This window comes from Oncorhynchus clarkii, chromosome 13 (genome assembly GCF_045791955.1).
Source record: "Oncorhynchus clarkii lewisi isolate Uvic-CL-2024 chromosome 13, UVic_Ocla_1.0, whole genome shotgun sequence".
Classification (NCBI taxonomy): Eukaryota; Metazoa; Chordata; class Actinopteri; order Salmoniformes; family Salmonidae; genus Oncorhynchus; species Oncorhynchus clarkii.
This window is the reverse complement of record NC_092159.1, coordinates 14,222,186-14,248,494: the sequence shown is the minus strand read 5'-3', so window position 1 is coordinate 14,248,494 and position 26,309 is coordinate 14,222,186. Positions and strand designations below refer to the sequence as shown.

General features: G+C 42.6%; 1 protein-coding gene across 1 annotated transcript; it reads right to left on the bottom strand.

The window, feature by feature from the left end:
- Positions 1-263: 263 nt before the first annotated feature.
- On the bottom strand, positions 264-26,309 carry LOC139424445 (SHOC2 leucine rich repeat scaffold protein). The gene is made up of 10 exons (XM_071176266.1): positions 26,217-26,309; positions 11,549-12,233; positions 7,137-7,572; positions 6,258-6,395; positions 5,771-5,901; positions 5,497-5,685; positions 5,072-5,194; positions 4,311-4,448; positions 1,465-1,582; positions 264-697 (listed from the first exon to the last, which is right to left on the bottom strand). The coding sequence occupies exons 2-10, from the start codon at positions 11,822-11,824 to the stop codon at positions 489-491; spliced, it is 1,758 nt and encodes a 585-aa protein (XP_071032367.1). The 5' UTR covers positions 11,825-12,233; positions 26,217-26,309; the 3' UTR covers positions 264-488.

Here is a 26,309-nt window from a genome sequence, read left to right as displayed (position 1 = left end):
TCATATGGTGCTGGAATTAATGAATATAATGTAAAAAAATAAAAGTTGTGTAATGACCCTTTAAGTTTTGTCTTACATGATTCGGGAATAAAATATTGGAGAAGTTGGCCTTCTAAATGGCTATGATTCCTCAACAGAAACGCTGGAGCACAGTCTCAATATAAATGTACTTGTTTAGTTTTTTTCCGCATATAGATAGATAATGTATGAACCGAAAATGTTTTCCTCTTTTTGTACATTTAGTTTGCTTTTGTTATGATGTATTTTTAATTTTTTTTTTTTACAGTGTATGACACACGTAGTTGGATAGGTAAGTGATTGGGTGGGCGTCGGCCTTCAGAATATGGGCGTGGTCTATCCAATTATGGGCGTGGTCCGTTGTCAGATCATGGGCCTTGCGTGGGCCTGGTATATCTGCCATCAAATCAGCTCTCAGACCATGGCCTCCTTCTGGGCCCTCAGACCACAATCTTGGCCTCCGGGCCCTATCAGACCATGGCCCGGTAGGGCCCCTGCATCTTGAGGAACTGGATAATGAAGGAGGGGCCCCCGGCGACGATCTGCGGGGGCAGATGGCTGAGAGGACAGTTCTCGATGCTCATGATGGACAGCTTGCTGCACAGGGCCAGCTCAAACGGGAGGCTGTGCAGGTTGGGGTTGTCATTGAGGTACAGCTCCTCCAAGTTCTCCAGTGTACCTAGGATGGAAAGAAAGGAGGGAGGAAAGGATAGAGAGAGGGATGGAGGGAGAGGAGGGGTGGAGGATACAGGAGTGTTATATTCTACCTGGAGGCACAGACATCAGGTACATACAGTAATTATTGCTGGGGCTAAAATATGCTAATTAAACTGTTTAGCTGAAGTTACGTTTTATATGTAATATATGCCATCTAGCAGACGCTTTTATCCAAAGCGACTTAGTCAGTCGTATAGACTTATTTTTCTACTGTATTATTGACTGTATGTTTGTTTTACTCCATGTGTAACTCTGTGTTGTTGTTCGTGTCAAACTACTTTGCTTTATCTTGGCCAGGTCACAATTGTAAATGAGAACTTGTACTCAACTTGCCTACCTGGTTAAATAATGGTTTCACCTACCTGGTGAAATAAATGCGTGCATACATTTTAAGTATGGGTGGTCCCGAGAATCTAACCACCACCCTGGCGTTACAAGCACCATGGTCTACCAACTGACCTACAAAGGACCACATGTAGTTCTCTCTCTATTCTGTATCCAAATGAAAGCTTGTGACCTCCTCCAATAAGCTCCTTGTTTCTCGATGACATTTGGAGTTCAGGTGAGGATGGAAGGAATCAAGGAAGTACTTTTGAGATTCACTCCTAGTCCGAGTTGTTTGTAGCCTGGGTACCAGTCTTTCTGTATATTTGGCAAATGACAGAGTACAACGAGTGGTCTCAGCAGAAACAGACCAGTACCCAGTGGTATGAGGTAAAATGTACTTACCGATCTCCTCTGGCAGGTGCTGCAGCAGGTTCTCTCCCAGACCCAGGTGGGTCAGGTTGGTGAGGTGACCGATCCCACGGGGCAACGTGGTCAGCTGATTATTGGTCAACACTAGTTTCTGATAGGATACAAGCAAAAATGGAATGTCAATATCACATGATGAAAACAGCTTAGCTGTCGAAACGTTGGTGAATAAATGATTCTGAGCTCCATCGTTCAAACCCTGGAGATATAAAATGGTTTATTTAAAAAGGTCCAATGCAGCATATCAAATTGTTTTCAATAAATAAAAAATAAAAATAGATTATTATCCAAGAGCAATTTCTCCAGCAAAAATGGTGCTAGGAGTGTCAGAGTGGTCTGAGTGGGGAGGGGACAAGTGAAAGATTGCTCTTATTGTTCTGGGACTCCTTCTTATTGGTCTATTAACTCATTTACCACTTGGGGATGTCAGGCCCAAACTCCAATCCACCAAAACAGGCTTACATTTTAGAGACGGTCTTTTCAAACAGCTCTTACACTAAGAGCATTATCATCATTTTTTACAATTTCACAGCATTATGCCAACCTTAGTGTGGAAATACAAAAGTATGTGGACACCTGCGCGTCAAACATCTCATTCCAAAATCATGGGCCTTAATATGGAGTTGGTCTCCCCGTTGCTGCTAGAACAGCCTCCACTCTTCTGGAAAGGCTTTCCACTAGATGTTGGGACTGGCTTCCATTCAGCCACAAGAGCATTAGTGAGGTCAGGCACTGATGTTGGCCGATTAAGCCTGGCTCACAGTAGGCTTCCCAATTCATCCCAAAGGTGTTCGATGGGGACTACCAGATGGTGAAGCATGATTCATCGCTCCAGAGAATGCGTTTCCACTGCTCCAGAGTCCAATGGCGGCGAGCTTTACACCACTCACACCACTCCAGATGCCATGGAAAGCCATTTCATGAAACTCCTGACCGACAGTTCTTGTGCTGACGCTGCTTCCAGAGGCAGTTTGGAACTCAGTAGTGAGTGTTGCAACCGAGGACAGATGATTTTTACGCTCTACACGCTTCAGTACTCGGCGGTCCCATTCTGTGAGCGTGTGTGATCTACCACTTCACGACTGAGCCGCTGTTGCTCCTAGACATTTCCGCTTCACAATAACAGCACTTATAGTTGACCGTAGAAGCTCTAGAAGGACAGAAATTTTACGAAATGACTTGTTGGAAAGGCGGCATCCTATAACGGTGCCACGTTGAAAGTCAGAGCTCTACACTAAGGCCATTCTACTGCCAATGTTGTGCTATGGAGATTGCATGGCTGTGTGCTCAATTTTATACACCAGTCATCAACAGGTGTGGCTGAAATAGCCAAATCCACTAATTTGAAGGGGTCCATGTATTTCTGTATATACAGTGCCTTCGGAAAGTATTCAGACCTGGACTTTTCACATTGTTAGATTCAATTGTCCCCCCCCCCTCAATCTACACATGATATCCCATAATGACAAAGCAAAAACAGGTTTTTAGAAAATAACACATTTACATAAGTATTCAGACCCTTTACTCAGTACTTTGTTGAAGCACCTTTGGCAGTAATTACAGCTTTGAGTCTTCTTGGGTATGACGCTACAAGCTTGGGAGTTTCTCATTCTTCTCTGTAGATCCTCTCAATCACTGTCAGGTTGGATGGGGAGTGTTGCTGCACAGCTGTTTTCAGGTCTTTCCAGATGTTCGATCGGGTTCAAGTCCGGGCTCTGGCTGGGCTACTCAAGAACATTCAAGAGACTTGTCCCGATGCCACTCCTGTGTCATCTTGGCTGTGTGCTTAGGGTCGTTGTCTTGTTAGAGGGTGAACCATCGCCCCAGTTGGAGGTCCTGAGCGCTCTGGACCAGGTTTTCATTAAGGATCTCTCTGCTCGTCTTTGCCTCGATCCCAACCAGTCTCCCAGCCCCTGCAGCTGAAAAACATCCCCACAGCAGGATGCTGCCACCACCATGCTTCACCATAGGGATGGTGCCAGGTTTCCCCAGATCTGTGCCTCGACACAATCCTGTCTCTGAGCTCTTCGGACAATTCCTTCAACTACATGGCTTGGTTTTCGCTCTGACATGCACTGTCAACTGTGGGGGCTTATATACGCCTTTCCCAATCATGTCCAATCAATTGAATTTATCACAGGTGAACAATCAAGTTGTAGTTTATTTTAAATTTTACCTTTATTTAACTAGGCAAGTCAGTTAAGAACAAATTCTTGTTTACAATAACGGCTTACCACGGCCACACCCTAACAACGCTGGGCCAATTGTGCGCCGCCCTATGGGACTCCCAATCACGGCCGGTTGTGATACAGCCTGGAATCGAACCAGGGTCTGTAGTGACACCTGTAGCACTGAGATGCAGTGCCTTAGACCACTGCAACACTCGGGAGTAGTAATATCAAGGACGATCAATTGGAACAGGATGCACATGAGCTCAATTTCGAGTCTCATAGCAAAGGGTCTGAATACTTCCGTAAAAAAAACTGTCATTGTGGGGTATTGTGTCTAGATTGATGAGGGGAAAAAACAATTTCATCAATTTCAGAATAAGGCTGTAAAGTAACAAAATGTGGAAAAAGTCAAGGGGTCTGAACTTTCCGAAGGCACTATAAAGTGTATATATAAATCTATTTTTTTAATGCATTGGGCCTTTAAAAGTAGAAGAAAGATTACTTGTGTCAATGAAATGACTCATCACAGCACTACGGTATCACTACATCTGTTAGTGGTCTTTGAATCGTTTATAACTCAACACATTTTAGTTAAAGATAGGCCTAAATGCTTACGTGACAGTGTAGGGAAATAACGTAATAGTATCAAACCTGTAAATCTTTCAGGTAAGCGATTTCATTCGGGAGCGATTCCAGCTTGTTCTCCTCCAAGTCGAGCTCCCGTAGTTTCCTCAGGTTGCCAATACCATGTGGCAACTTCTTGAGAAGATTGTTGGACAATATCAAGACCTGTGAACAAAACAAGATGTTTCAGAACACTGAAGCGAACTGTCACAACCTGTAGCTTGTGTTACAAACCTAATACTGTATGCTGAAATGGGAGAGTGATTATCATTTAGATTTTCTGGTCAGTTTGAATTTTATTTTTTATTTTTCCATTATTTTACCAGGTAAATTGACTGAGAACAAGTTCTCATTTGCAGCAACGACCTGGGGAATAGTTACAGGGGAGAGGAGGGGGGTGAATGAGCCAATTGTAAACTGGGGATTATTAGGTGACCGTGATGGTTTGACGGTTTGACTCTTACGATAAGTGCCATGGGATCTTTAATGACCTCAGAGAGTCAGGACACCCATTTAACGTCCCATCCGAAAGACGGCACCCTACACAGGGCAGTGTCCCCAATCACTGCCCTGGGGCATTGGGATATTATTTTCGACCAAAGGAAAGAGTGCCTCCTACTGGCCCTCCAACACCACTTCCAGCAGCATCTGGTCTCCCATCCAGGAACTGACCAGGACCAACCCTGCTTAGCTTCAGAATAATGTATGAATTGATGACGGCATCAGAAAAGTAGTAAGTCCACATTTCTCAGGAAAGATCCCATCTGGGAATTCTATCTAGGCCTCACCTCAAGCGAAACGAGACCGCAGATGTCCTCAGGGATCTTTGTCAACTGATTGGTGGCCAGGTTGAGCTCCACCATACTGGTCCACGTGCCAAAGTCTAGAGGCAGAGACGTCAACTGGTTGTCCTGAAAAAAAAACGATGACATTGACAACAATTCCAGAACCAGAACAGAAAGACGACATGATGAGCAACACCTTATTGAACAATGTCACCTCTTTACCTGAGCCACCATCATTAACCATTGTCAAGCTTAAAGGGATAGTTCGGGATTTTGGCAATGAGGCCCTTTATCTACTGTTAACGTCAGAAGAAAGATGTTGTCCTGCCTACATAATGTCTGGGACTATCGTCTTGGTCCACTTTACTAGAAGTCATCAAAACAGAGGGAAGGGGATAACAACACGTAACAATGGACAGCATCCTTACCTTCATGTTGAGTTTGCTGAGGACTTTGGCCCTGGAGAAGATTCCAAAGGGGATCTTGTTGATGCGGTTGTGCTCCATGTTGAGAGAGTAGATGGTGGAGAACTGGGAGGGTCCTCCCACCGGGTAGGACTGGAAACAGTTCCTCGCCAGGGTTAGACTGGTCAGATTCACCAGACTAGACAGGAGACCCTGGGATAGAGAGAAGGAGGTAGATATATATGCTATATCCCTAACAATACCATTAAATGCAGCAATCAATAAAAGCACCACTCACTTCTGGTAACACGGAGATGTTGTTGTTTTCTAGGTTGAGCTCTTCCAGTTCTCTGCACTTGGCTAGCGATCTGGGGATGGCTGACAACCGGTTGTACCGCAGACCCAAGCGGTTTATGCTTGCCAAGTTACCTGCAACGAGACAGTTAAATACGAAAATGACAATCAACAAAGTCAGATATTAGATATCATGTTAAGCATTTCAAATGTATGAAATGTAAGTATGTATTGTCTGTCTGGTGCAATCAAATTCCCCCTCTGGGAGATCAATAAAGTACCATCTTATCTTAAATACCAGCACTTGCAGTTCCTAAAACTGTAGATTATACAATTAATGACAATTCTCAAATGTTTTATCGTCACAATGTACAGTTAAGAATGTGCACTGTGCAGCTGTGTCAGTATTGGTATCCTGTAGGCAGAGTATAGGCAGATGATTGCATTGAGGAGAGAACATTTCTGACTGCTGAGGTCCCGGTCAGTCTCACCTATAGTTTCTGGTAGGTCCAGTAGCTCGTTGTGCTGTAGGTCCAGGTTGGTGATCTGGGTGCAGTTGCCGATCTCCTTGGGTAGATGTTCCAGCTGGTTATGGGCTACGTCCAGGGTGATGAGGTTACAGAGCTCCCCTGCAGAGAGGCAGGGCCAATACAACAGTCAACACACAAACGTGACTAATCTGGACAAGAAGCGCAATCAGAGTTATTAAAAAACTGGTTTAGCTGATGGCTTTAGCTTATTGACAACACTGCAGCAATGTCTTCTGTAATGCCGGGTTTACACAAGACGACTTTCAAAATCCTAACGTCGCTGAGCTGCTCACATTTAACCAACGTCTTTCCTGTAGTAGTTTTTTGTCTGGCTAACGTAGTGGTGCGCACACTAAACCATGTGGCTCAGACAAGCCTCAAACGTTTTCAGTCAGACATTCACGCTTGCCATACGGAGTTGAAATATCTAGCCAATACATTTGGAATTGAATAACACTGGTAGTGAACTTCAGAGCTGTAACGATTTGATACTTTGGCTTTGGTTAAAGGCAAGTACAAACGCATACTAGTAGTAGTCGTCATCACTCCTGCTGGAGTCCACACATTCTGGGTGATGTGATGCAACATCATCATCTCTCTGGCGAGCTCTCATTGGCTATTGCTGAACACTGTTCTCAAAAGATTTTGTCTGCGATCTCAAAAACTTGTCTGGGACAGCTAAAATCATGGCCAAAAGTGTGTGCACGCCCCCGGCTTATGTTAGGCAAAAATGACGATGCATCGTCCCTCCCCCTACTCACCCATATCCCTCCCTCCACTCACCGCTCTCTTCCAATTCCCCCCTCACCCCATCTCCCTCCCTCCTCCTCCCTCATTCACCTATCTCGGCAGGCAGCTGTTTGATCTTGTTCTCACGGATGCTGAGCATGGTCAACTTCGCCAGGTTCCGGATGTCCCTCTCTACCGCCGTGATCCGGTTGAACCTCAGGTACAGTGTGGTCAGCGACGTCACCCGGTAAACCACCGCCGGTATCTCCCTCAGTTTGTTATGCCTCAGGTCCAGCATCCTCAACTTCTTCAGGGAGTCCAAGGACTCTGGGAGGCTGGTTAGAGAGTTCTCACTCAGGGCTAAGGTGACTAGGCCAGACAGGCAGCCCACTTCTGAGGGGAGGCTCTGGAGCTTGTTGCTGTACAGGTAGAGCTCTGCCAGCTGGGTGAGTTCCTTGATGGAGGTGGGTAACATGTGGATGGAACGCTTGGACAGGTCCAGACGCATGGAGTTCTCCTCACGGCACTTGTTGAGCTCTTTGATCACCTGTGAATGGGAAAGTTGTGTCCATGTTATTGAAGACATGTTATGCGTTTCCAAAACTCAGTCTTGAGGACCCACGGTTAGTTTGCCTTAGCACTACACAGCGGATTTAAATAAATCAACTCATCGACAAGCTTTGATTATTTGAATGAATGGTGCAGTGCTAGAATAAAAAAAGATGTGCCCCCCTTGGGGTCCCCAGGACTGAGTTTGAGAAACGCTGTGTTGTGTGATGTAGAATAATAATAATAACAACAGTTTTTTCTGGATCAAAATTGGGCTTAGGTGGTGGGTGTGGCAGGGGTGTGGACGCCAACCCATTTCTTTTTTACATTTCTACACAATTTGCCATGTAGCGGAGACAAATGTGTAATTTTAAATCTAATTTCCTGGAATACTACAAATTTTGCCATGGCTTATGCTATCGGAGTGACTCAAACATAAATTTTAGACATTTGTAATAATATCTATAGATATTTGTTCTCAAAGATGATCTTATTGAAAATAATATTGGTCCATTATCTTTTATACATACTTTACATCTGTATCCAAAAGTTACACAACTCCATACATGTGGTCTGCGGTTGAGAGGCCTGTTGGACGTACTGCCAAATTCTCTAAAATCACATTGGATGTGGCTTATGTTAGAGAGATTAACATTAAAATTCTCTGGCAACAGCTCTGGTGAACATTCCTGCAGTCAGCATGCCAACTGCAAGCCCCCTCAACTTGAGACAACCATGGCATTGAGTGACAAAACTGCACATTTTAGTGGCCTTTTATTGTACCCAGCACAAGGTGCATCTGTGTAATGATCATGCTGTTGAGTCGGCTTATTGATATGCCACACTTGTCAGGTGGATGGATTATCTTGATAAAGGAGAAATGTTTACTAACAGGGATGTAAACAAATGTGTGCACAAAATTTGAGAGAAATAATCTTTGGTGCTGTGGAACATTTCTGGGATCTTATTTTTTTTTTCAGCTGATGAAACATGGGACCAACACTACATGTTGCATTATATATATAAAATATATATTTTTATTTTTTGAATATATAAGACAGATTGTTCAGCAGTCGGATGGCATGCACTGCTATAAGTCACTTTGGGTTAAAGTGTCTTCTAAATGGCATATTACAGGTTTGTTTCTGCAAATAAAAGTCCTGGACGGGCCGCCTAAGTGGCTTTTTTCGGGCTACCCATGTCCAAACAGTACGCCCCCTCCCAAAAAAAACAATTACATTTAAAAAATATATATATATATTGAATATAAATATATAGAGAGACTGGTCTTTTGCAGGAACTATTTAATGAAGCTGCCAGATTTTTATTTAAAATGTTTTTTTTAAATATATATATATATATATAAAAACATCACACACTGCTCAAAAAAATAAAGGGAACACTAAAACAACACAATGTAACTCCAAGTCAATCACACTTCTGTGAAATCAAACTGTTCACTTAGGAAGCAACACTGATTGACAATAAATTTCACATGCTGTTGTGCAAATGGAATAGACAACAGGTGGAAATTATAGGTAATTAGCAAGACACCCCCAATAAAGGAGTGATTCTGCAGGTGGGGACCACAGACCACTTCTCAGTTCCTATGCTTCCTGGCTGATGTTTTGGTCACTTTTGAATGCTGGCGGTGCTTTCACTCTAGTGGTAGCATGAGACGGGAGTCTATAACCCACACAAGTGGCTCAGGTAGTGCAGCTCATCCAGGATGGCACATCAATGCAAGATGTGGCAAGAAGGTTTGCTGTGTCTGTCAGCGTAGTGTCCAGAGCATGGAGGCGCTACCAGGAGACAGGCCAGTACATCAGGAGACGTGGAGGAGGCCGTAGGAGGGCAACAACCCAGCAGCAGGACCGCTACCTCCGCCTTTGTGCTAGGAGGAGCACTGCCAGAGCCCTGCAAAATGACCTCCAGCAGGCCACAAATGTGCATGTGTCTGCTCAAACAGTCAGAAACAGACTCCATTAGGGTGGTATGAGGGCCCGACGTCCACAGGTGGGGGTTGTGCTTACAGCCCAACACCGTGCAGGATGTTTGGCATTTGCCAGAGAACACCAAGATTGGCAAATTCACCACTGGCGCCCTGTGCTCTTCACAGATGAAAGCAGGTTCACACTGAGCACATGTGACAGACGTGACAGAGTCTGGAGACGCCGTGGAGAACGTTCTGCTGCCTGCAACAGCATGACCGGTTTGGCGGTGGGTCAGTCATGGTGTGGGGTGGCATTTCTTTGGGGGGCCTCCATGTGCTCGCCAGAGGTAGCCTGACTGCCATTAGGTACCGAGATGAGATCCCCAGACCCCTTGTGAGACCATATGCTGGTGCGGTTGGCCCTGGGTTCCTCCTAATGCAAGACAATGCTAGACCTCATGTGGCTGGAGTGTGTCAGCAGTTCCTGCAAGAGGAAGGCATTGATGCTATGGACTGGCCCGCCCGTTCCCCAGACCTGAATCCAATTGAGCACATCTGGGACATCATGTCTCGCTCCACCAGACTGTCCAGGAGTTGGCGGATGCTTTAGTCCAGGTCTGGGAGATCCCTCAGGAGACCATCCGCCACCTCATCAGGAGCATGCCCAGACGTTGTAGGGAGGTCATACAGGCACGTGGAGGCCACACACACACTACTGAGCCTAATTTGGACTTGTTTTAAGGACATTACATCAAAGTTGGATCAGCCTGTAGTGTGGTTTTCCACTTTAATTTTGAGTGTGACTCCAAATCCAGAAAATACCAGTCTCAACATCAACAAGGAAGAGGTGACTCCGGGATGCTGGCCTCCTAGGCAGAGTTCCTATGTCAAGTGTCTGTTCTTTTGCCCATCTTAATCTTTTACCGGCCAGTCTGAGATATTGAGATATGGCTTTTTCTTTGCAACTCTACCTTGGCCAGCATCCCGGAGTCGCCTCTTCACTGTTGACGTTGGGACTGGTGTTTTGCGGGTACTATTTAATGAAGCTTCCATTTGAGGACTTGTGAGGCGTCTGTTTCTCAAACTAGACACTAATGTATTTGTCCTCTTGCTCAGTTGTGCACTGGGGCCTCCCACTCCTCTTTCTATTCTGGTTAGAGTCAGTTTGCGCTGTTCTGTGAAGGGAGTAGTACACAGCGTTGTATGAGATCTTCAGTGTCTTGGCAATTTCTCACATGGAATAGCCTTCATTTCTCAGAACAAGAATAGACTGACGAGTTTCATAAGAAAGTTCTTTGTTTCTGGCCATTTTGAGCCTGTAATTGAACCCACAAATGCTGATGCTCCAGATACTCAACTAGTCTAAAGGCCAATTTAATTGCTTCTTTAAAATCAGCACAACAGTTTTCAGCTGTGCTAACACAATTACAAAGGTTTTTTTTTAGCCTTATAAATTTAGCCTTATGAATTAATAAACTTGGATTAGCTAACAACATGCCATTGGAACACAGGAGTGATGGTTGCTGATAATGGGCCTACGTAGATATTCCATTAAAAAAATCTGCTGTTTCCGGCCTATAATAGTCTTACGTTCATTAACAATGTCTACACTGTATTTCTAATCAATTTGATGTTATTTTAAAAATGGACAATGTTTTTGTGCTTTTCTTTAAAAAAAACAAGGACATTTCTAAGTAACCCCAAACTTTTGAACAGTTATGCATGTATGTATGTATGTATGTATGTATGTATGTATGTATATCTCTCTCTGTAAATTCACAAAATTAATTTCCATGTAAATGGACACTAAAGTATATTGTATCGTACATTCATTTTCTTCTGAGTTGCCCCTGCAGGAAACAAACCCCTTGACCATAGCGTAGCAAGCGCTATGCTCTACCAACTACCACATAGGAACACAAATAATGTGTCTAATTAATATGCGTTTCGATAAAAAAAATATTTTCAGCCACAAATAATGTGTACGTTATGATACATTAGGCTGTGTGTTTTGTGATAAAGTGTCTTCATCTCATCTTACCTCGGCGTTGCTGGACTTCTTGCGTGTCCCCGGCGCCGGGTTGGGCCTCTTTATCGTGTTGTCCACGGAGAAGGCGACGGCAGGCGACGCGGAACCTGCATCCTTCTTTCCTTCTTTGGCGTCTTTCCCTTTGGCCTTGGGATCCTTGCCGCAATCTTTGCCGCCTAAACCAGCCAGAGCCTTGGCCTCTTTTTCCCTTTCTTTCCCTCCTGTCGGACCTCCTTTCAGGTCCTTCTCTTTCCAGTCTTTGTCTTTGTTACCTAAAGTACTACTCATGGCGTCGACGTGATTGTCGGTCCCCCTGCGGAGTCTCTCATGGGACCGCAACTCCCCAACTGTCACTCTCCTTGGTTTGTTTGGAGTTTTCCCTCAAAAAAGCAGTCAACCGACAAGTAGGCGTGGAGAGGGATGAGAGTAGGAGACGACCTTTATAAACACACCAGCTGATACATACCTGTGTGGGCCTATACATTTGCTTCACAAATCAATCCCTGTGATCCAAGCGGTTTCGTTTCTCAGAACGCCATTGGGGAGTAAATCCTTTGAAGCTGTGACTTGACAGGAGTGGTGATGGCAGCCGTGGGCCACCTAGTTGTTTGAACTGCAGACGATTCCCCCCAGTTCGGTTTGAAGCCAGTTCAGACTAGAAAGGTCAGAGGTTCTCATCCTTTGGGCTTTTTGAATGCTGTTGAATAAAACATAGACAATGAGTCAAAAGGCTGTTCAACGTGATCATATTTGAAATGACGAGTCAAAATCACATTTGATATCTTAGTGAATAGCCGTAAAAAAATAACAATTTAAAAAACGAGGCGATATTCAATATCATTAAAGGGGCAATCAGCAGTTGCTACATTCATTTTTGGACTAATGATATGTACCCATTGATTCTTGATGAATATACACTTAAAAATGCCTCATGAGCTTAATTCAACTGTCACACCCCAACAGAACCCGAAACATAAGCTTGTTTCACTCCAATGTTAAAACAAAGTAAAATGTAAACAAACACTATATAGCCTCAAAACATGGTTAAAGCTAATGTTGATATCATGGATGACTAATCCTTGCATCCAAAGTTGTGTCTATGAATTTGAGAGTGAGTCAATGTCTCCAGCCCCATGCCTCAGCTTTGTACCTAACCAGGGGTGGGGAGTACGCATTACTATTGTTTCTACTACTGATTGCCGCTTGAAAATGTGAACATTTTGATAACAGAATTTCCCCAGAGAGCCATGTACGCATTAATGTATCAATTTTAAAAATCAAACAATACATTTTACTTTGTTTTTACCAATCTAACTAAAAAACATAATGGTAATAATTTGATTTGAATGGTAAATCTCTTGTAAATGAAGATGGCATACGCCTACTCACAATACAGGTAAATGCATATTCAATAGGGGCGTGTGCATGCATCGAGTTATTGATCTAGTTTTGGCTGATCAGTGGAGTCATACCTTATTTACATAAGTATTCAGACCCTTTGCTCAGGTGCATCCTGTTCACATTGATCAACCTTGAAATGTTTCTACAACTTGATTGGAGTCCACCTGTGGTCAATTCAATTGATTGGACAGGATTTGGAAAGGCACATATAAGGCCACGCAGTTGACAGTGCATGTCAGAGCAAAAACCAAGCCATGAGGTTGAAGGAATTGTCCGAAGAGCTCAGAGACAGGATTGTGTCGAGGCACAGATCTGGGGAGGGGTACCAAAACATTTTTGCAGCATTGAAGGTCCCCAAGAACACAGTGGCCTCAGAGAAGGGCCTTGGTCAGGGAGGTGACCAAGAACCCACACTCTGACAGAGCTCCAGAGTTCCTTTGTGGAGATGAGAACATTCCAGAAGGACAACCATCTCTGCAGCACTACACCCATCAAACTTTTATGGTAGAGTGGCAAGACAGAAGCCCCTCCTCAGTAAAAAGGCACATGACAGCCCGCTTGGGAGTTTGCCAAAAGGCACCTAAAGACTCTCAGACCATGACAAACAAGATTCTCTGGTCTGAACCAAGATTGAGCTCTTTGGCTTGAATGCCAAGCGTCACATCTGGAAGAAACCTGGCACCATCCCTACGGTGAAGCATGGTGCTGCCATGCTGTGGGGATGTTTTTCAGCAGCAGGGACTGGGAGACTAGTCAGGATTGAGGGAAAGATGAACGGAGCAAAGTACCAAAAGATCCGTGATGAAAACCTGCTCCAGAGTGCTCAGGGCCTCAGACTGGGGTGAAGGTTCACCTTCCAAAAGGAAAACGACCCTAAGCACTCAGCCAAAACAACATAGGAGTGGCTTCGGGACAGATCTCTGAAAGTCCTTGAGTGGCCCAGCCAGAGCCCGGACTTGAACCCGATCGAACAACTCTATAGAAGCCAGGAAAAAGTTGTGCAAATCTCCATCCAACTTGACAGAGCTTGAGAGGATCTGCAGGGAAGAATGGGAGGATTTGATTTATTTTATAAATTAGCAAAAAATTCTAAATACCGTTTTTTTGTTGCTTTGTCATTATGGGGTATTGTGTGTAGATTGAGGGGGAAAAAACGATTTAATCAATTTTAGAATAAGGCTGCATGTGGAAAAAGTGAAGGGGTCCAAATACACAATATATTAGCCTACTGATTAACAACATTTGCATAGAAGCATCACTCCGGCATGTAGGCACTGCTGTTAGTTTGAGGATATGAAATAACATCTAATCAATGTAAATGGGTTCAACGTAACTTCATGATTTGTGATCACGGATGCTTATGAAACTAGTATTTTTGTCATTTTCAGTTAAACATTTTTTTTCTCTGCAGTCAGGACAGAACTGTAAACAACTCACCTACCAGGACAAAATTCAAAACAACTCAATTGGCTAGTTCGGCCATCTGTCAAGAAATGGGCGGGTTCTAACTTGTATCCTACTGCTACGATTGGATAGCGTGAGGCTGTAACTCTGTTTACTTTCACATCTCTCTCCATCGCTCATATCATTTGGTGCTGTGTACTGCTACTATGACAACTAGCTCAATGGCATTTGCTACCAAGCCATAAATGTACATAATATCTAACAAGGACAAGGGAAGGGGGAAATGTCTCATTGCCGAAAATGGTGCATGTGTAAAAACCAGCTAATGTTAGGAGCTAATAGCCAACGTAGCTAGCTATTTGATATCTTAGGACCATGCTTATCTAGCCAGCTAGAGTAGCTAATATAGCCAGCTAGAGTAGCTAATATAGCTAGCTAGAGTAGCTAATATAGCTAGCTAGAGTAGCTAATATAGCTAGCTAGAGTAGCTAATATAGCTAGCTAGAGTAGCTAATATAGCTAGCTAGAGTAGCTAATATAGCTAGCTAGAGTAGCTAATATAGCTAGCTAGAGTAGCTAATATAGCTAGCTAGAGTAGCTAATATAGCTAGCTAGCTAACACCACAGATGACATGGCTAATAATCGTAATCTTATTTTTTTCCACCTTTATTTAACCAGGTAGGCTAGTTGAAAACAAGTTCTCATTTACAGCTGCAACCTGGCCAAGATAAAGCAAAGCAGTGCGACACAAACAGCAGAGTTACACATGGAATAAACAAGCATACAGTCAATAAACGCAATAGGAAAAAAGTCTATATACAGCATGTGCAAATGAGGTAAGGGAGGTAAGGCAATAAATAGACCAAAGTGGCAAAATAATTACAATTGAGCAATTAAACACTGGAGTGATAGATGTGCAGAAGATGAATGTGCAAGTAGAGATACTGGGGTGCAAAGGAGCAAAACAAATGAATAATAACAGTATGGGGATGAGGTAGTTGGATGGGCTATTTAGAGATGGGCTATGTACAGGTGCAGTGATCTGTGAGCTGCTCTGACAGCTGGTGCTTAGTGAGGGCGCTATGATTTTTGCAATTTGTTCCAGTAATTGGCATCAGAGAACTGGAAGGAAAGGCGGCCACAAAAGGAATTGGCTTTGGGGGTGACCAGTGAAATATACCTGCTGAAGCACATGCTACGGGTGGGTGCTGCCATTGTGACCAGTGAGCTGAGATGAGGCAGGGCTTTACCTAGCAAAGACATATAGATGACCTGGAGCCAGTGGGTTTGGCAGCCAGCCAAAGTGAGGGCCAGCCAATGAGATTATATAGGTCACAGTGGTGGGTAGTATATGGTGACAAAACGGATGGCACTGTGATAGACTGCATCCAATTTGCTGAGTAGTGTTGGAGGATATTTTGTAAATGACATCACCCGAAGTCAAGGATCGGTAGGATAGTCAGTTTTACGAGGGTGTTTGGCAACACGAGTGAATGATGCTTTGTTGGGAAATAGGAAGCCGATTCTAGATTTAATTTTGGATTAGAGATGCTTAATGTGAGTCTGGAAGGAGTGTTTACAGTCTAACCAGACACCTAGGTATTTGTAGATGTCCACATATTCTAAGACAGAACCGTCCAGAGTAGTGATGCTGGATGGGCTGGTGGCGATTGGTTGAAGAGCATGCATTTAGTTTTACTTGCATTTAAGAGCAGTTGGAGGCCATGGAAGGAGTGTTGTATGGCATTGAAGCTTGTTTGGAGGTTTGTTAATACAGTGTCCAAAGAAGGGCCAGAAGTATACAGAATGGTATTGTCTGCGTAGAGGTGGATCAGAGAATCTCCAGCAGCAAGAGCGACATCATTGATGTATACAGAGAAAAGATTCAGCCCGAGAATTGAACCCTGTGGCACCCCCATAGACTGCCAGAGTTCCGGACAACAGGCCCTCCGATTTGACACACTGAACTCTGAGAAGTAGTTGGTGAACTAGGCGAGGCTGTCATTTGAGAAACCAAGGATGTTGAGTCTGCCGATGAGAATGTGGTGATTGACAGAGTTGAAAGCCTTGGCCAGGTCTATGAATACAGCTGCACAGTATTGTCAAATCGGTGGAGATTATGATATCGTTTAGGACCTTGAGCGTGGCTGAGGTGCACCCAGACCAGCTTGGAAAAAAGATTGCATAGCGGAGAAGGTACGGTGGGATTCGAAATGGTCGGTGATCTGTTTGTTAACTTGGCTTTCGAAGACCTTAGAAAGGCAGGGTAGGATAGATGTGTCTGTAGCAGTTTGGGTCTGGAGTGTCTCCCCCTTTGAAGGGGGGGATGACCGCGGCAGCTTTCCAATTTATGGGGATCTCAGACGATACGAAGGAGGAGGTTGAACAGGCTAGTAATAGGGGTTGCAACACTTTTGGCTGATAATTTTAGAAAGAGAGGGTCCAGATTGTCTAGCCCAGCAGATTTGTAGGGGTCCAGATTTTGCAGCTCTTTCAGAACATCAGCCATCTGGATTTGGGTGAAGGAGAAATGGGGGAGGCTTGGGCAAGTTGTTGTGGGGGGTGCAGTGCTGTTGACCAGGGTAGGGGTGGAAAGGTGGAAAGCATGGCCAGCCATAGAAAAATGCTTAATGAAATTCTCAATTATCATGGATTTATCAGTGGTGACAGTGTTTCCTAGGTGCTCTTATTGTCCATGGACTTTTTGGCATTTGTGGTGGAGGATGCACATTTCTGTTTGAAAAAGCTATCCTTTGCTTTCCTAACTGCCTGTGTATATTGGTTCCTAACTTCCCTGAAATCGTGGGGGTTATTCGATGCTTGCTTACTGCATGCATGTCCGGGCACGTCGACACAAGCCTTATTATTAGTGAATTAACTAAAATATTTTATTTTGGTCATAGTGTCAATTCATCCATTTCTCAATACTGCACCTTCCTGTTGGAGAATGAGCCAGCTTGCTGCAGTGGTTGATTTTCCCAGCTAGACATTCCTCAGCATTGTGCAATTAGAGCTAGGGCTATCATATCATGGTATTTTTTACAGTACATTTTTTCTGCATTTCCTGCACTTATTTGAGAATTTCCACACTGCCACATAGGACTGCACAATACAGGCAACAAATCTAAGCCTTATTTTTAACCAAATGTTTCAATTGTGATTTAGATCAAAAACACTTGGGTGAACTGTTGGAATCATGGAAGTAGAATACAGTGTTATTTGACATGACAAGAAATGAAAATGCCAGGGAGGAGTTATTGTGACAGGGTAGGTACCAAAGTGTTAGTCAGCATTTCCTAGGGGACCCTATAATCTTTGCTTACATTAAAATGTTCCTTCATGTAGCCAACAGTCATGCTTAGCCTATTCCTCTTTGATTTAGAAGATACTGTTGCGCAAACAACATGGTGATTTAGGCCTACACCATCACTGTTATCAAGCTGTATTAGCTAGCTTTGCCTCAGTACATTTATTAGCTAGCTAGCGAGCTAACTAGCGATTAGCGGCTAAAACTTGCTAAGAAAAGACAAACACATAGTGTAATTATAGAACGCTTGAGGATTTACATTAAGCACAATGTATCGTCATCAAATGAAACAGCATCGTACATGCAACAATGTTGATGACAACTGCATTGACCATGCAGACTGAACGCAAGAGTCTCATGGTGAAGCAACAACAAATGCGCTCCTTGAATGAAAGGGGGCGGGGCTAAGTCAATATGGGAAGTGGCATGGAATGCGAGAGCGGAGGGGGATGACTCAAGTAGAGGTAACTATAAATATTTTCATTACACACGCCATATCACATTTACAAACCAAACATACAAATACTGTTATAGAAGGTAAACAAAAATAATAAAAAACACTAAACAGTCCATGGATCAATACCGGTATATAGTAAAATACGGTATACTGCCCAGCCCTATGTGCAATGCTCGTGGCTCAGGCTGGCATAGCAGCAGCTTTGCTATGTAGAAGGACTATCAGCTAAACCGAATAGATAGGGGCCGATAGAATAGAAAAGGCCAATATTGTCCTAATACGTCAGCTTGGAAGATTATCGGTCGTTCTCTAAATCCTATAATTTGACAACATTGCAATGTTATTTGAGCTAGCTGGCTGTACCAAAACTACAGTATTTTTCCATCACAGCTTGTTCAAATCGAATTATATTTGTCACATGCCCTGAAGACAACAGGTGTAGACTTTACTGTGAAATGCTTACTTACGAGTCCTTTCAACAACAAAAAAATAATAATTACATTTAAAAAAAATGCAAATAAGAAAAAAATGAAATACTGACAATAAAATAACAATAGCGAGGCTATATAAAAGGAGTAGAGGTAATATGTACATGAAGGTAGAGGTAAAAGTGACTAGGCAGCAGCGTATGTGGAGAGTGTGAAAGTGTGTCTATGTGCGACTGAGTGTGTGGTGTCATAATGCTGTGTATGTGTTGGAGCGTAGTCACTGTGTGGGTAGAGTCCAGTGAGTGTGCATAGAGCCAATGCAATAATGTGTCTACATCTTTTTAAATAGGGAGACAATGTTTTCAGCACTTATTTCCATGACTGATCAAAACCAACTTAAAATAGATCTATAATCAATAACCTACCTGTTAAATGTGCCTGGCTTTATAAATCATCCATATATACACACTACCAGTCAAAAGTTTTAAACCCTTGAATTAATAGGTGTTCTTTATTTTTAATATTTTCTACATTGTAGAATAGTGAAGACATCAACACTCTGAAATAACATATGTAGTAGCCAAAGGTGTTAAACAAATCAAAATATATTTGAGATTCTTTAAAATAGCCACCCTTTGCCTTGACAGCTTTGCACACTCAACACACTTGACAGCTTTGCACACTCTCAACCAGCTTCATGAGGTAGTCACATGGAATGCATTTCAATTAACAGGTGTGCCTTGTTAAAAGTTAATTTGTGGAATTTCCTTCCTTAATGTGTTTGAGCCAATCAGTTGTGTTGTGACAAGGTAGGGGGTATACAGAATATATATTTTACCAAATAGGGCTCAAGTCCATAATATGGCAAGAACAGCTCAAATAAACAAAGAGAAATGACAGTCCATTATTACTTTAAGACATGAAGGTCAGTCAATATGGAACATTTAAAGAACTTTGACAGTTTCTTCAAATGCAGTCACAAAAACCATCAAGAGCTATGAAACTGGCTCTCATGAGGACCACCACAGGCAAGGAAGACCCAGAGTTACCTTTGATGCAGAGGATAAGTTCATTACAGTTACCAGCCTCAGAAATTGCAGCCCAAATAAATGCTTCAGAGTTCAAGTAACAGGCACATAACATCAACTGTTCAGATGAGACCGAGTGAATCAGGCCTTCGTGGTCGAATTGCTGCAAAGAAACCACTACTAAAGGACACAAATAAGAAGAGGAGACTTGCTTGGGCCAAGAAACACGAGCAATGGACATTAGACCGGTGGAAATCTGTCCTTTGGTCTAATGAGTCCAAATTTGAGATTTTTGGTTCCAACCGCCATGTCTTTGTGAGACGCAGAGTTAGTGAACGGATGATTTCTGCATGTGTGGTTCCCACCGTGAAGCATGGAGGAGGTAGTGTGGTGGTGCTTTGCTGGTGACACCGTCAGTGATTAATTTAGAATGCAAGGCACACTTAACCAGCATGGCTACCACAGCATTCTGCAGCGATACGCCATCCCATCTGGTTTGCGTTTAGTGGGACTATCATTTGTTTTTCAACAGGACAATGACCCAAAATACACCTCCAGGCTGTGTAAGGGCTATTTGACCAAGAAGGACAGTGCTGCGTCAGATGACCTGTCATCCACAATCACCCGACCTCAACCCAATTGACATGGTTTGGGATGAGTTGGACCGCAGAGTGAAGGAAAAGCAGCCAACATGTGCTCAGCATATGTGGGAACTCCTTCAAGACTGTTGGAAAAGCATTCCATGTGAAGCTGGTTGAGAGAATGCCAAATGTGCAAAGCTGTCATCAAGGAAAAGGGTGGCTACTTTGCAGAATCTCAAATATAAAATACATGTTGATTTGTTCAACACTTTTTTGGTTACTACATGATTCCATGTGTGTTATTTCATAGTTTGTCTTCAATTATTTTTCTACAATTTAGAAAATAGTATATATATATATATATATATTTTTTAAAACCCTTGAATGAGTAGGCGTGTCCAAACTTGACTGGTATGGTATGTATATGTAAATAAATATGGGATATTTTCCTTCAACCCTATCACCCCTCCCATAATTGGATTAAACTAATGACCACCACCACTTAGGCTTCTACTTCCAGCTTATACATACTATATACATTTTACAGACACATTATATTTTACATTAGTTTTGTTTGTCTTTAGTCCCATCCTTCAGCTCCACTCAACCCCTCCCATCTATCTCTGAACACCATCCAGTTGATTTCTATTTGCCATATGTTGTTTTTTTGTAACATCTATTTAACTAGGCAAGTCAGTTAAGAACAAATTATTATTTACAATGACGGCCTAGGAACAGTGGGTTAACTGCCTTGTTCAGGGGCAGAACAGATTTTTAGGTTGTCAGCTCAGGGATTCGATCTTGCAACCTTTCAGTTAATGGCCTAAAGCTCTAACCACTAGGCTACCTGCCACCCCAGGCTGTCAGCCTAAGAGCTGTAGGGCTAAGAGCACCTCCTGTTTACTCTTAATACCATAACTTACTTAGGCCTATATTTCAATAGGCTACAGTACTGCATCAATAAATCATGAATTCCTTCATGATATCACACAGCATACAAGTCATTCATGATTTGAAATGCAATCAACCATTTTAGTTTTAAAATAAAATATAGTGAGTCTTGAATAATTAGCGTAAACAACAAATAAACCATTCCATTACGGAAATTTAATTCACGAACGTTACAACAAACTCTGGTATGCTTATAATTTAGTGTTGTTTACATTGTTCCAAACAGTCCGAAAATGTTTATTGTAATCTTAACAGCTCCTGTTTGGCACACATAATATGCACATACTGCTTGCTCCTTACTTTATTTTTCTTGATCTCCAGTATTTTCCATAACTAGTCACTCATTCCACACACCTGACTTCCCCTTTACCTACTGAGCAACCAGTAAACATTCCCTCATTTTGCTGTGACGTGTTAGTGTTCGGAGTTTGTTATAAGCAATTATTGATGTGATTATGATATGCTATAGGCCAGGCCCTATTGGTGACACGCATGCAATACATGAAGGCAGCAAGGATTGAGGGAATGTTTTTCCTAAACAAATTAAGGATTTCAGCAACGACTTTTCAGTCAGAAATGACTGTTGCAGCTTCAGCAACACGGACAGCGCGTTAAACACTGTTGGTGTTCTGTGATGGTCGCTGCAGCAGGGAGGATTGCGATCGTCCTCCCTCTAGTCATTTGTGTCTTAATTATTTAATTGAACAGTTTGCTTAAAGCATCAGACAAGCTCAGTGCATATCTGATTTGATTAAAGCACATAGGATTGTGTCTATATAATGGAAAAATACACATTATAAAATGTCAACCAAATAATTGGTCAAAAGAACAGACGACTCGGTTGACCAATATAGAATTTTTCTCTTCTTCCTGGGGACAGCTCTAATCAAAATACATAGAATCACAATTCATATTGTATCGGCGCATAAGTATCGTGATAATATTGTATTGCGAGGTCTCTGGCAATTCCCAGCTCTATTAGTGAATAAGCTAGGCCATAGGCAACTTCAACAGGTTAAGTGAGATGACATTGTAAGCCAATGAATGTACTACAATAGCTACAAGTGATGTTGAGAAAACCTGGTAAGTAGGTTGGCCTGACTTAACCTAAAGGTCATAAAAGACAAATTGACAACAACTGTCAAGAGCTTCAACATCAAAATGATTTATATAAAACCAAAGGCTCTTGGTTTCTGTCTTTGTTCTGTCCATAGAAATAGATTATCTAGGAAAGGTTTGGAACCTCTAACCCTCATTCTAGTTCTGTGGTTCCATCTCACAGCCTGTAGTACAGTAATAGCATAATTTGTATGTAGTAATAGGCTACAGTATGAAGCCTAATAAAGTCGTCTGTTATGCTCTAGGTATGCGTGTGTGTAGTGTAGAAAAAGAGCAGGCTTGGCAACAGATCAGAGCTAAGGGAAAGGTTAGCACTGCTGCTGAGAGTAGGTGTTTGTGTGTGTCTAATCTTTGGGAGGAAGCGGTCTTCAAAGCATAAGACTCATAAAACCTATAGGGGTAGAAAGGGGTCCTGTTGATCCCATTAATGACAAAGAGATAAGCTTAAAGGCCCAATTTCTGCTGTTTTTATATCAAATAAATTCTGTAATAGCTCACAATTAAAAATGGTCAAAAATAACAAATATTGCTTTATTAGCAAAAAAAACTAAATTATTTTGCTAGGACTGTCAGAGTGGTCTGAGTGGGGAAAACTGGAAACTTGCTGTTATTGGCAGAGGTTTGTAACTCTTTGTTATTCATCTATTAATTCATTTTCCCCTAGTGATGTCATCAGGCAAGCTGAAACTCCACCCATGCAAAACCAAGTGATTAGAAGGTCCTGTGTAGATTGTATTTTCTACTAGCATCTATCAGGAAATAACAATGATCAAATGTGTTCACACTTTTACAGTGTTAGTTTCATCAGCTGTTGTACAATATTATACAAAAACTGAATGTTGACTACACAGGGTCTTTAATATTGCTCTGTAGGTACATTTTGTGCTGCTCTTCTCAGTAACAGTTATGTTCACTCAACAGAGAAGTATCTAGCAGCACGGACTTCACTGACTTAGGATAACTGTGAACTCTATATTAGGCTACTAATAGAGAGAAAATAGATGATGAATATTAAAAATACATAAATAACAATGAGACTGTATACTGTGAACTAGGCCTAGAGCAAAGCAGCAATCCCCGAATGACCTCTGACTCAACCCAGATTCTAATGAACTAAGAGAAAGGTGATGGACATTGAATATCAAAACACATGACTGTATAAAATAATAGTTGGTTGCATCAAAGCAGGCAGATTCTTTGTATTTTCTTTTGGGTCCCTCAAATAGGGTCGTCATTACTTGCCACAAAGTCATAAACCCCGTGCCACAAAGTCACTGCTAAACTTAAGACCAAAAAGCACATTTTTGTTTTCATGTAGAGTATTTTTACGATATAGCCAATTTTGACTTTGTGGCATTGGTAACTTGTGGAAACCCTCAAATAGGGTAAGTAGGCTATCACATCAATCATGTCTTAGATAAAGGCAACTATGCAACACGGCAGTGGGGTCTGGGGTTGCCTGGCGACTCATTCTGAATTTCATTTTGCTGCTCTAACTATCATTCAGTCAGACTGCCATCGTAGAAGTCCTTTCTGCTGACGTTAAAGTGAGGGCCGTTACACAAAACAAGTCATCTGCGATTGGATTGTCTCTAACCAATCAGAGTATCAAAAGCAATGACCATTTCTGAAACACCGCTTTACCCACGTGTTCAGGCTCTGGCCACACCCTTCAGTTACTGGAGCCAACCAAAACGGTTTGAACGTGTTCGCATTCGAGAAGTCCTCTGGGAGGAGATCAAATTCAGACTCATTGTGGAGAATACATTTTAATGGGCGTGGCGTTTGGCCGGAGAGATGTGGATTGGTGACCAGGCATAGTCTGGGGTGCATCAAGTGTCAAAATCCCAACAATAAACATGGCAACGGCAAGCAGAGAACTAACCTACTGGCCCTCACCTAAACAAGCAGTGGGTGTGATGTCAGTGTTTGTTTATTCTTTAAATTCCTCTTCAAAATCATAAAATGTACCCAAAGGTTTGAAACAAACATGAGCTAGTTTAATAATATGCAGGTGACCGAACCGAAGGAGCACACTCTCTCCCCCCCAATTCCAGAAAAATTACTTGTGGGCGAAGTCATGCTGTAGAAAAAGCACATAAGGTCAAGGGTCACGGAGCGCAGCAACTTTCCAGTTATTTTTCATCACTGACTGACTAAATGTATCATTCCAGATTCCACTCCATGGAGAGGAACCAAAAGGAGAGGAACCAAGTTTGGGATGAATGACAGGCAGTGCAATACATGATATACATAAAATGAGAAGGCTGGACACCATTTTCTTCTGATTATTATGATGATGATCCACCATCATCACTGTAGCTTTCCTCAATTCACGTGCCAATTGTTAAGCCTCTACTTGTATAATGTAGCCTATAGCCAGTTGGTGGACATCTTGGGCAAAGCAAGCAGTCACTACTACCAATCCTGCCAAGTCTTCCCATGTTGTTGCGTCATGTTTGCTCAAGACTGGCCAATTTTCTTCTTCTCTGTCCTCTCCCTTTGAGTATTGCATAAGTATACGCATATATCATCATCACTGGAATAAAGTTGGAATAACACATGATATGATACAATCACTACAATTGTGCAAATACATTTAGTTGCCAGATTTGTGATTGATTGTTCCAAAGTCCTTAACCCCCAATCTCCCCATGTCCACTCCTGAATGAATGAATGACAGACAGAGTTTATGTCTGCTCTCTTTCCCTTGCATATCTTTTTTCATTTTACAAAGCATTTAGCTAACTAGGCAGGCTTAACAACTCTCTCACTGACTGACTATCAAAGATGATTACAACCAATAGGCCTAATACTACGCAGCTCCTGTAACGTGTGTCTACATTTGACAGTGATGGCAAGAGATGCACTGGTGAGGTGGCAGGCAGCTACTAGCTACATAACCAGCCCACAGCACAAGCAGGATGTAACCGTGCCAATGACAAATCCGTGGAAAGAGAGATTATCGATAAAACCGGTGCCACAGTTCGTGGAAGTCAAGTTACGTCCAAGATCACGATTGATATGCGTAAAAACGAGACGCAAGCCAACCTGTGTGTGTATGATACAGCAGCAAACGATGGGGTGGTCCTGCTGTTCTTGTCAGAGCCACATACTAACGTTAAGTTACTTAGTTAGCCAGCCTACGAACTGGCTGACATAAACTAGCTAGTTAGCTATTGATTGTTTGGGAAAAGTAGCCGCAAATAGCTAGCCATTCTTAATTTAGTGTCACCCTTGTCGTGTTAACAAAATCTGTAAGCAAGCTAGCTAAATCATTTCAACTCGTCATGAAATCAAAAAACGAAACGTCAACACATCAAGCTAACTTCAGAAGCTAAGTGAGGCTGGCAAACATTTTTTGCAACCATTCAGTCAAATCGTAGAGCAAACAACTTGGACAACGTCATATCTAGGTACAATTCTGGTAGAGGAAACAAATATCAGTCTCAGTAGCTAGATGGCCTTCTTATTTATAAAAATTAATTGCTAACGTTAACCTCCAAGCTCACATACCCGAGCGTTCTGACTGCGCGGTTCCCGTAGGCCCCACCAAAAGCAGCTGTCAGACTTGGAACACCATCCCGACAATCGCGAGCCTATCACGGGGAAATAAGCAAGCACGCAACCCCACTATCCCGCTGCTCAATCCTGTAGCTACCTTCTTCAACTGTACTGACACCTAAATAATAACAACTATTATGTTCAAATCGTTAGTTTACAGATTGACACTTGGTCATTCAAGACCGTTTTCGCGTCAAGCATTTTCGCAGCGCCCTTTTCTCGCTCTCGTAGTGAAATGAGGAAAAAATAAAACATTCTCAAAACAGCGGCCATTCCGAACGAAGCTTGAACAAAAGAGTGCGGTTCTCAGCCTACCGAAAGGCTGCGTCATCAACCAAGCTATGCGGATGACAAAAGGGACATTTAAGAGGCCTACTATAAAAACATCAGCTTGATTTAAAGGTGTATTGAAAGGTATGAAATAATATAACTGTTTTACCTTCAGAGGTGTGACTCTACCATCCCTGCTTCCTCCTCTTTCCTACCACTGCTGTTGCTTGGGTCCCCTCCCTACCACCAAATTGCGTCACAC

Excerpts from the sequence above, each read along its gene's own strand:
- LOC139424445 (XM_071176266.1), bottom strand. The coding sequence starts at position 11,824 with ATGAGTAGTACTTTAGGTAACAAAGACAAAGACTGGAAAGAGAAGGAC. Across the intron at positions 6,396-7,136 it reads ACAGCTGCCTGCCGAGATAG|GGGAGCTCTGTAACCTCATC; the intron begins GTGAATGAGGGA and ends GCCTCTCTGCAG. Across the intron at positions 5,195-5,496 it reads TCAGCAAACTCAACATGAAG|GACAACCAGTTGACGTCTCT; the intron begins GTAAGGATGCTG and ends TTTTTTTTTCAG.